The sequence below is a fragment of the Giraffa tippelskirchi genome, chromosome 4 (genome assembly GCF_054371585.1).
Source record: "Giraffa tippelskirchi isolate mGirTip1 chromosome 4, T2T-mGirTip1v1.2.pri, whole genome shotgun sequence".
In the NCBI taxonomy this organism is placed as follows: Eukaryota; Metazoa; Chordata; class Mammalia; order Artiodactyla; family Giraffidae; genus Giraffa; species Giraffa tippelskirchi.
In genome coordinates this window covers 13,086,880-13,098,368 of record NC_137278.1, presented here as the reverse complement: position 1 = coordinate 13,098,368, position 11,489 = coordinate 13,086,880, and the positions used below count along the sequence as shown (strand labels likewise).

General features: G+C 42.4%; 2 protein-coding genes across 2 annotated transcripts; both read left to right on the top strand.

Moving 5' to 3' along the window:
* Positions 1 to 1,088: 1,088 nt before the first annotated feature.
* Positions 1,089 to 2,027, top strand: LOC145546316 (olfactory receptor 1J4-like). Its single transcript, XM_081592819.1, has one exon. The coding sequence runs from the start codon at positions 1,089 to 1,091 to the stop codon at positions 2,025 to 2,027; it is 939 nt and encodes a 312-aa protein (XP_081448945.1).
* A 7,933-nt stretch (positions 2,028 to 9,960) lies between these two features.
* LOC145545883 (olfactory receptor 1J4-like) lies at positions 9,961 to 10,902 on the top strand. The gene has a single exon (XM_081591199.1). It carries the CDS (start codon positions 9,961 to 9,963, stop codon positions 10,900 to 10,902), a length of 942 nt encoding a protein of 313 aa, XP_081447325.1.
* The last annotated feature ends 587 nt before the right edge of the window (positions 10,903 to 11,489 follow it).

The following is an 11,489-nucleotide window of genomic DNA, read 5'->3' as shown; positions in this document are numbered from 1 at the left end:
AGTTTCTTGGTCCTTGTGCTGATCATCTCATAATACTGTTTTATAAGTCCCTGAATTTGATACTAAGTTTTTGGATACTTATCCTGTCATAAAAGTAATCGATAAATTTTTGAATGTATTTTATGCAGGACTCTGCTCTTAGATAATTAATTAACTAATTAATGTGCATTAAATTAGAACCCTCTGATTAACTCTATCAATGTGTGATATTGGTATCACAGCATTACAGAGGCACAACAAGAGGCCAAGAGAGATTTAGCATCCTAAGTCATACAGCTAGAAAGCAGTGGGGCCTCACAGCGTGAGGAATCTGGCTTCAGGTCCATAACGTTAGTCAGTCCTTTGGCAGGTGTTCCTTAGAGGGTTAATATCCAGAGAGAAGCGGTCCTGTGTGTCCTGTTTATTCCTGTATCTTGACTCAGCTGATAAAGAATCCACCTGCAATGTGGGAGACCTGGGTTTGATCCCTGGGTTGGAAAGGTCTCCTGGAGAAGGGAACAGCTACCCACTTCAGTATCCTGGCCTGGAGCATTCCATGAACTGTATAGTCCATGGGGTCACAAAGAATCAGACTTAACTGAGCGATTTTCACTTTCTAGTCAAAAGCTTAGTGTCAGAAACATGGCTAATTAAAAAGAAAATCAAAGAATGAATTTACTCTGGTCTCCATCCAAATTGATCTATTGAACATTGAGGATATGTTGTCACTTGCTCTGATAACACTAGGTGATAAAAGAAATTTAGGAGAAAATTCTTCTTCTCTATGACTAAGTTAGAGACCTTAGTATGTGTGTATGTTAGTCGCTCAGTTGTGTCTGACTCTTTGCAACGCCATGGACTGTAGCCTGCCAGGCTCCTCCATTCATGGGATTTTCCAGGCAAGAATACCGGAGTGGATTGCCATTTCCTTCTCCAGGGTATCTTTCCAACCCAGAGGCTGAACCCGGGTCTCTGGCATTGCAGGAAGACTCTTTACTGTCTGAGCAACCAGGGAAGCCAGAGAGACCTTAGTGTGGTCGCCATAACCACAATATCAAAGCTTCTGACATTTCCCCCTTGCCTTCATCCCCAGCAGACGTGAGCAGAGCATGAGGAAGGAGAACCAGAGCAGCGTGTCCGAGTTCCTCCTCCTGGGGCTCTCCATCCGGCCAGAGCAAAAGGACATGCTCTTCGCCCTGTTCCTGGGCATGTATCTGACCACAGTGCTGGGCAACCTGCTCATCGTCCTGCTCATCAGGCTGGACCCTCACCTCCACACCCCCATGTACTTCTTCCTCAGCCACTTGGCCTTCTCTGACATTTCCCTTTCCACTATCACAGTTCCAAAGATGCTGATGAACATGCAGACTCAGCAACAATCCATCCCCTATGTGGGATGCATTTCCCAGATGTATTTTTTCATACTTTTTGGCTGTCTCGACAACTTCCTTCTTGCAGTGATGGCATATGACAGGTACGTGGCCATATGTCAGCCACTTCACTACACCACTGTCATGAGGCAGGAGCTGTGTATCTCATTGGTAGCTGTGTCCTGGTTCTTCTGTTGTGTCCATGCCCTGTTGCACACCCTCCTCTTGGTCCAACTGTCCTTCTGTGCTGAAAATACCATCCCCAACTTCTTCTGTGACCTCCCTGCCCTCCTGAAGATGAGCTGCTCAGACATTTCCATCAATGAGCTGGTCATCTTCACTGAAGGAGGAATGCTGTTCATCTTGCCTCTGAGTAGCATCTTGGGCTCGTATGTCCGTATAGGGACCATCGTCCTGAGGGTCCCCTCTGCTAAGAGACTCTTTAAAGCCTTCTCCACCTGTGGCTCCCACCTCTTTGTGGTATCTTTGTACTATGGCACACTTGCTGGTGCTTACTTTTTCACCTCATTATGGGACTCCAATGACAAAGACATAATTGCTTCAGTCGTATATACAGTGGTTACTCCCATGCTGAACCCCTTTATCTATAGCCTCAGAAACAGAGATATAAAACAAGCCTTAGAAATATTTGTCTTTAGGAGTAACTTCTTCAAGTGAGAATCACTAAATCCTCTGATTACAGTCTTGAGCACAGTGATATATATCTTCTAAAATTCTTCTATGGTTGGCAACTTGCTCTGTAACTTCTATGGTTGGCAACATGCTCTGTAACTTCAAATGAATATGCATCCTGCTTTCATGCTGTTGTTTAGTCATTCAGCCCTGTCCAGTCTTTGCAACCCCATGAACACCAGCATGCCAGGCTTCCCTGTCCTTCACTATTTCCCAGAGTTAGCTCAAACTCACGTCCATTGAGTCAGTGATGCCATCCAACCATCTCATCCTCTGCTGTCCCCTTCTCCTCAATCTTTCCCAGCATCACGTCTTCTCCAATGAGTTAGATCTTTGCATCAGGTGGTCAAAGTATTGGAGCTTCAGCATCAGTCCTTCCAGTGAATATTCAGGGTTGATTTCCTTTAGGATTAACTGGTTTGGTCTTGCTATCAGTTCTTCAGCACTCAGCATTCTTTACAGTTCAACTCTCACATTCATACATGACTACTGGAAAAACCATACCTTTGACTATATGGAACTTTGTCACCACAGTGATGTCTCTGCTTTTTAATATGCTGTCTAGGTTTGTTACAGCTTTTCTTCCAAGGAGAAAGTGTCTTTTAATTTCATGGCTACAATCACTCTCTGCAGTGATTCTGGAGCCCAAGAAAAGAAAGTCTGTCACTGTTTCCATTTTCCCCCCATCTATTTGCCTTGAAGAGATAGGACCAGCTGTCATGTTGTAGTGTTGTTAATATGCCAACAAAGTCCAGTTTGTTACTTGGACTCTTATATATTCTTAATTTTATTTTTTTCTGTTGTTTTTATTATCTCATAAAATATGTAAAATATATTATGCAAAACATTTTTATACTATGTTGTTGAGGACACACAGATTTATCATCATGATCTGCTCCTGGTGGACAGATTCTTCTACGTAAGGTGTGCTGAAATTGGATGCATTGGCTTCAAGCTGATTGCTGCTGCTGCTGCTGCTAAGTCGCTTCAGTCGTGTCCAACTCTGTACGATCCCATAGACGGCAGCCCACCAGGCTCCTCCATCCATGGGATTTTCCAGGCAAGAGTACTGGAGTGGGGTGCCATTTCTTTCTCCAGGGGATCTTCCTGACCCAGGAATCGAACCTGGGTCTCTTGCATTGCAGGCAGATTCTTTACTGACTGAGCCATGTGAGAAGCCCCAAAAGAAAGCTAGCATCTTACTAACATCGGAGAAGGCAATGGCACCCTACTCCAGTACTCTTGCTTGGAGAATCCCATGGACGGAGGAGCCTGGTGGGCTACAGTCCATGGTGTCACAAAGTGTCGGACACGACTGAGCGACTTCCCTTTCACTTTTCCCTTTCATGCACTGGAGAAGGAAATGGCAGCCCACTCCAGTGTTCTTGCCTGGAGAATCCCAGGGACGGGGAGCCTGGTGAGCTGCTGTCTATGGGGTCACACAGAGTCGGACATGACTGAAGTGATTTAGCAGCAGCAGCAGCAACCATTTGAAGTATACAAGTAGATGGCATTTGGTATATTTATCACTGTTCTCCTATTCTAGGGCTTCAAAGTAGACTCTGGAACATCATTGCAATTGAATACTTTGCAGCTATGAAAAAAATAATGACAAAGATACTTATGAATCAATGTGGAGGGATTTCAAAGCTATATTATTAAATGGAAAAAAGAAATGTGTAAAAGTGCATCTATAGAATGCTACTTCTTGTGTAAAAGTGAAGGGAAACTAATATTGAGTTGGCCAAAGTATTTGTTTGGGTTTTTCCATAAGATGGTATGGAAAAACCGAATGAACTTCTTGGCCAACCCAATATAAACATGTAACTTCTCACTGAGCAAGAAGCCCACAAAGAGTAAATCAGAAACTAATGAGACTGTTTATCTACAGGACGTGGGTGGGAATAGGATAGAAAAAGATGGGGAGATGAGTATATTTATTTGTATAATTTGACTATGTTATCTTTTACCTACTAAAAAATAAATTGAGGATAATGGAAAATAAAGCAAAGTAGAATAAAACAAAAAATGAGCTTAACTATATTTCAAATTAATACCATAATCAGACTGAAGGGGAAAATAAAATAATTCAGTAATTGTCAAACACTGAATTTTGCATATAAACTGCTCTCACAGTAAAGAAAAAACTAAGTAAGTGTTTGAGCTGAAGTTAGTTTGTCATTAACAGGGGTTTGATGCTGGGAGCCAGCTCACGAGATCCCACCCATGACAGAGTCATGAGAAAGAGGACTGATTTGAGCACGGCTTCTTAGGCCTCGGAGATTCTCGAGAGGCTGCCTCAGCGCTCACCTTAAAAATTAGATCTCTCTTTCTGACGCTTGCTATAATAGACCTCTTCTTGTCTTCTGTGACTTGGACAAAAGGCTTTTCCTGATTCTCATCTGAAATAGATCAGTCTGAAACCCCAATCAACAAGGCCCCTGAACGGTAGCACCCTAGATGGAGTTGTCTGGGATACAGAGTATGCTGATCTAAATTCCTTTTGCTAACATATTGGTTTGTTTAGTGAAGGTACCTGTGCCTTTGGAGCTAATGTGCATGACTGTTCCTTAGTGATAGAACAGCATTGAGAGCCTCCACACGGAAAGCCCCTATGGGCACAAAACCCTTCGCAGGAAAAAAGGCTTGTTGGGAAATATAGGAAATGTTGCTTTGTGAAACCGTTGCTTAGTCTATATTTACTCGCTATGTTTTTACTCTTAACGTATTTAGCCTGTATAATAAAAGCATAATAGTTGAAGATTTATATAAATAGAAGTTTAGCTGTAATACAAATAGTGAGACAATTGTTGATTTAACTGAAGATTCTTACTTAGAGCTGACCTTCAGCTTGCTGTTCTATGACTTTATGGGACCACATTCTTTTCTGTTAAGCTCAAGACGTAAAGTAAATTACCGAAAACAGGTTTTGCCTTGAAACTTTCTATTGATGGGTTCTTTCCTGCTGTGCCTGATACAAAAGTGTTCTGACTGATCAACCCTTATCAATAGGAGAATCACAAGATGTTGGCAGGCCCCCAGGCCAGAAGATGATGTAAACAAAATGAACTAAGATATGCAAACAATGTTGGAAAAGGTCAACACTGTTGACCCATTAAGCTGATTTGATATAACTCTGTACATTTGTTTCTATGTACCACTAAAGATATAAAAGCTGTCTTAAAAAACAATAAAGGCGGGAGACACTTGGAAACACCGAGACTCGCTGTGTCTTCTCATTCACATCGCCGACGCCGTCCATCCTGAGGGAACCCCTGGACCAGCTGGAGCAGGACTCCGGCAGTTTGAGTTCAAGATTCTGAAATTACTTGTATTCAAAGATTTAGCAAATAAATAAGCTTATTCTGGAAAAGGGAGTAATTCATCAGTTGGGGAAAGATGCCATGTACATGGAAAAGGAGAGGCTGGAAAGAACTCTATGGTGTCAAGCTTGAATTGGGTATGTATCAGCTTGAGCTCGTGGATTTTAATATATTTCAGCCTGTCTAAACAGGCTGAAATTTTATATTCCATACCAATACTGGTTCCCATCCCACATTCTTTCTGTTCCACTCCTGACCTATCGCCAGGACTCCTATGGCTCAGCCCTTTGGCCTCTGCAAGGATCCATCTCAAGAGGAAGGCAAGAAATTGGCCAATTAGCTCAGTTGGTTTCTTCTCTAACCGGAAGCTTGGGGATGAGTTCCCTGGGGCCTTAGTCCTACTGGTAGAAAGGAATCTTCCTGCTCATTATTCTAGCTCTTGTAATCAGGCATGGAAGGTGCTAAAGATCCTTAGATCATGGAGGTATAAGAGATAGGTGTTTAGGTAGCAGCCTGGACCAGCAAGAATCAACATCAATCTGAGCAAGGTGGGGAACCATCTCTTTTCCTACATATGTGCATTGGTGTGAGGACTAGGAGAAAGAGAGAGAAAAAGTGTGATTTGGTTCACACACTGACTAAATGGTGCTGCCCACCACACAAGTGGCCATATATTTAAAATGAACTAAAATTACCTAAAATGAATAATTTGCTTTCTTGCTTGCACTAGTTATATTTCAAGTCTTTAGTAGTCACGAGGTTGGTGCTACTGTATTGGACAAAGCAGATGTAGAATATTTCCATCACTGTAGAACGTCCTATAATGGGCTGGACCATGGAGGGCTGGAATTCTCTTGCAATGCATGGGTATGGACTTGTATTGGTATGTGTGTGTTATTTGTGTGCTGAGTTTGACTATAGGTGATTCAGTGTGTGTAGTGGAGTTTCTCTCTGTGTGTGTACAGTTTGTGAACTGTTTGGGTGACTGGATGTGGTCTTGGCATATTTTTTTTAAAACAGCTTTTGCGGTGTGATTGTTATATAAAACTGTACATACCTAATATACACAGTTTGAGGAGTTTGCACATATGCATACACATGTAAAGCCATCACCACAATCAAGTCATCGACATATCTATCTACTCTAAAAATTTCCTTTTGTCCCTTTTTTGTGGTAAGAAATGAATTTTTAAGAATTTTTAATGAATTTTTAAGTGCACAATATAGAATTTTTGCCTCTAGGCAATATGCTGTATAGTAGGTCTCTAGAATTAATTCATTTTGCATAACTGAAACTTTATATCAATTGAATAACATACTACATTTCCCCTTCTCTCCAGCCCTTGATAATCTTCACTTATCCTCTGCTTCTGTGAATTTCTTAAACTGAAATTATGCAATATGTTTCCTTAAAGGACTGATTTATTTCACTTAGCATAATGTCCTCCCGGTGTACCCCACTGTCACAAATGTTGGAATTTCCTTTTTTAAAGGCAAAATAATATTTCATTGCATATATATGCCATATTTTCTTTACCCATTCATCTGACAATAGACATTTGGATTGTTTCCATAACTTAACTATTGTGACTAGTACTGCAATACACATGGGAGTAGATATATCTTTGACATTCTGATTTCTATTCTTTCTGATATATGCCCAGAAGTGGGATCGCTGGATCGTATGGTAGTTCTGTTTTTAATGTTTTGGGAGAAACTCCATGCTGTTTTCCAAAGCAGCTGCACCATTTACATCTGCACCAACAGTGTAGTAAGGTTTTTGTCTGCATGATATTTAAATTGTATAAAGACAAAGTATTTCATTTCAAAGCTGTGTGAAAGTTGGTCTGAATCCATAAAAACCTCTACACTTTTGTCTAAGATAAGTCAGAGAGGGTCAAAAAGAAGCACGTTGGGTTTTGTTTCTCTGTTAATCTGTGTGTCTGTCTTTGTATACAGCACACTCACAGTCTAATTCTCCTCTCTTTGAATGAGTGTAGAGCGGAGTGAGCTAAGTGAGTGACTTGGAAACAAGTGTGTGCTTTTGGCCTGGGGAGACAGCCTCGCAGCCTGACTCTTCTCTTGTCTCAGCTCTAGACACAAACAGGCAGCTCTAAACAAAGTCCTCTATATGCCAAGTTGGTAGCAATTTGTCCTGGTGGCTTGAAGGTTACCGAAGTTCTCCAGGGCTTTTTTTCATCGACATTTAATTATTTCCATATTTCCACCTTGGGGGACATGGTGGAGTCAATTCTGGAACCTTGTCTAGTTAATCTGATGATTGTGAATTCTGATACAACTTTTTGGTCCTACAGCATCTGTAATGTCTTGGCTCTCTGACCACATCATTGGGTAAATTCTCATGTCACTCACTTTGCAAGTATGCTCAGAACTCACTCAAGCATTTAAAACACTGGAGATGGAAGGGGAGAGAGAGACAGCGGCGTGCGTGAAGGCAATTACGTGTGTCATGCTCAGTTACTCAGTTGTGTCCGAGCTTTATGACCCCAGGGACTGCAGCCCGCCAGGCTCCTCTGTCCATGGGATTCTCCTGACAAGAATACTGGAGTGCGTGGGTTGCCCTTTTCTCCTCCAGGGAATCTTCCCGACCCAGGAATCGAACTGGCATCTCCTCCATCTTCTATATCATCAGGCAGATTTATGAAGGCAGATACTAATTTATTCCAAATTTTTTTAAAGTGCAGAGAGTCAAGCGCTATGGATGTGCTCATCTTTAGGGACCATAGTCTGGGCCCTGGAGGTGAGAGGGAGACCCCAGAAGTCAACACACATTTTCAGGAAGCTTCTTGATCTTGCTTGATGGTCTTCTCATATCTTTGTTATATTTAGTTTCTGATCTGGGATCTTGGTCACTCATTCTGCCCAAATAATTAATTGATTTATATAGTTTTGGGGTCACTCTCTTTTTGACTGCTTCTTTTTAGTCAATGCTTATTAACCTTTGTGACATATTTCTAAATTAACAAAATTTTATTGTGCTAAATATATATGACATAAGTATTACCATTTCAATGATATTTAAGTGTACAGTCCTGTGGCATTAAGTACATTCATACTGTTGCACGACCATCACCACCATCCACTCCAGAACATTTTTATCTTCCCAAACTGAAACTCTGCATCCGCTGAATAATAACTCCTCATTTTCTTCCCCCCATGCAAGGCCCAGCAACCACCATTCTATTTTTTGTCTCCATGAATTTGACCATTCTAGGAATCTCATGTACGTGGAATCATGCAATATTTACATATGTGTGACGGGCTGATTTTACTTAGCATAATGTCCTCAAGGTTTATGGATGTTGTAGCATGTGTCAGGATTTCTTTCCTTTTTAAGGATGAGCAATATTCCATTGCATGTAGAGACCACATTTTGTTTATCCATTCATTTATCAGTGGATACAGATTCTTTTCATCTTTTGACTATTGTGAATAACGCTGCTTTAAACAGGGGCTTCCCTTGGGGCTCAGCTGGTGAAGATTCTACCTGTAATGTGGGAGACCTGGGTTTAATCCCTGGGTTGGGAAGATCCCCTGGAGAAGGGAAAGGCTACTCACTCCAATATTCCGGCCTGGAGAATTCCATGGACTACAGCCCATCAGGTTCACAAAGATTCAGACATAACTGAGCGACTTTCACTTCACTTCACTTCAAACATGGTTATACAAATATCTTTTTAGCCCCTGCTTTCAGTTCTTTGGGACATATTATCAAAAGTGAAATTTCTGAGGTGTTAGACACTTAGTCATGTCCTACTCTTTTGTGACCCCATGGACTATAGCCCACCAGGCTCCTCTGTCCAAGGAATTCTACAGGTAAGAATACTAGAGTGGGTTGCCATTCCCTTCTCCAGGCAATCTTCCCAACCCAGGGATTGAACCTGAGTGTCCTGCATTGCAGGCAGATACTTTACTGCTGAGCCACCAGGGAAGTCCTGAAATTTCTGAATCATATGGGAATTCTATGCTTAACTTTTTGAGGAACTGACATAATGTTTCTTTACTTCCTTTCTCCCTTCCTCTCTCCCTCTCTCCATTCTTTTCTTTCTATGTCATTATAATGATGAGAGGTGAGTTTATGGATTGAGCATTTATTTTGTACATGATATATTACTTTTACAATAACGCTTTAAGTGGTATCTGTGTGTGTGTGTGTTTGTGTCTGTGTGAACGCAAGACAGACACAAGCACATAAGCAGCCTGGTTGTAAAGCCATGGAAGAGACTGTATCTTATTTATTACTCTCCCTCTAATGTCTATTGTAGTGTCTCCACCATGTTTAAAAAAGAATGAGGTCTTCCTGATTTCCATTGAAGAGTTTGATAGATGTTCATTCATTAATGTGTTATTAGTGTCTCCAAGTGACTGTGTCAGTGCTCAGACAGATCACATTTTCATTGTTCCACCACACTGGATGAGGCATCAATGTGTGAGTGAAATGCAGTGAGATTTGTCTATACAATGACACAGCCACTGGGAGAAATTATGTGACCATATGGTAATTGCTATGCTCAATATGTCTAAGTTTCTGACATTTCCCACTTCTGTTCATCCCCAGCAGAGATAAGAAGAGCATGAGGAGGGAGAACCAGAGCAGCGTGTCCGAGTTCCTCCTCCTGGGGCTCCCCATCCAGCCGGAGCAGCAGGGCGTGTTCTTCGCCCTGTTCCTGGGCATGTACCTGACCACAGTGCTGGGCAACCTGCTCATCCTCCTGCTCATCAGGCTGGACCCTCGCCTCCACACCCCCATGTACTTCTTTCTCAGCCACTTGGCCTTCACTGACATCTCCTTCTCATCTGTCACCGTCCCTAAGATGCTAAGGAGCATGCAAACCCGGGACCAATCCATCCCCTATGGAGGGTGCATAGCCCAGATGTTTTTTTATATACTTTTTGGTTGTGTTGATAACCTGCTCCTCTCAGTGATGGCCTATGACAGGTACGTGGCCATCTGTCACCCTCTCCACTACAGCACCGTCATGAGGGAGGGGCTGTGTGTGCTGCTAGTGGCCGGTTCCTGGATTCTCTCCTGTGGTAGTGCCCTTCTCCACACCCTCCTACTGGTCCAGCTGTCCTTCTGTGCTGACAACATCATCCCCCACTTTTTCTGTAGCCTCCCCATCCTGCTCAAGCTGTCCTGCTCTGACACCTCCATCAACGAGCTGGTCATATTCACTGCAGGGGCTGTGGTTGTCATTCTTCCACTGAGTGGCATCCTGGTCTCTTATGGTCTCATTGGGGTCTCCATCCTGAGGGTCCCTTCTACCAAGGGGATCTGCAAAGCCCTGTCCACCTGTGGCTCCCACCTCTCTGTGGTGTCTCTATTCTATGGAACCATCATGGCACTGTACTTTTCCACCTCTTCTGACAAGTCCAACAACAAAGACATGATTGCTTCGCTGATGTACACAGTGGTGACCCCCATGCTGAACCCCTTCATCTATAGCCTAAGGAACAGAGACATGAAATTGGCTCTGGGGTTTCTTTTCAAAAGCAATAACCTTCTCATCAAGTGAGAATCACCTAACTATGTTCTTATTTAAACCCACTAACTTTGTCAGAAATGCCCTCTTAAAAAGTTGCGTGTTGACCATCTATGTCTCTAGCACCTTCCCAGGTATTTTTAAATGGCCGCTATGTTACTGGGCCAGTTCCTTTCATTTTAGTCATATCTGTTTTTCATTGATCTTCCATTGCCCCACAACACATATGTGACTTGTGGTCTTCAAAGCACCAAACTCCATATTAGTGAGATATGTGATTGATCATTCCGAATACATTGCACTATTTTTTTTTAAATATTTATTTATCTGGCTGTGTTTTAGCTGCAGCACACAGGATCTTTGTTGCATCATGCAGGATCTTTCTTTGCAGCACACGGACTCTCTGGTTGTGGCCCAAGGGCTCAGAAATTGCAGCACACAGGCTTAGCTGCTCTGTGGCATAGTTTCCCAACCGGAGGTCAAACCTGTGCCCCCTGCTTGCAAGGCAGATTCTTAACCACTGGGCCACCAGAAAGGTTTCTTGAATATTCTGCCCTATTGTTTTATCTTCCTGAAGAGAGAAAGACTTGCTAAGACAACAACACACATCAACTACCTCT

Bases quoted from the DNA above. Each gene is read 5' to 3' on its own strand.
- LOC145545883 (XM_081591199.1), top strand. From the start codon at position 9,961: ATGAGGAGGGAGAACCAGAGCAGCGTGTCCGAGTTCCTCCTCCTGGGG.
- LOC145546316 (XM_081592819.1), top strand. From the start codon at position 1,089: ATGAGGAAGGAGAACCAGAGCAGCGTGTCCGAGTTCCTCCTCCTGGGG.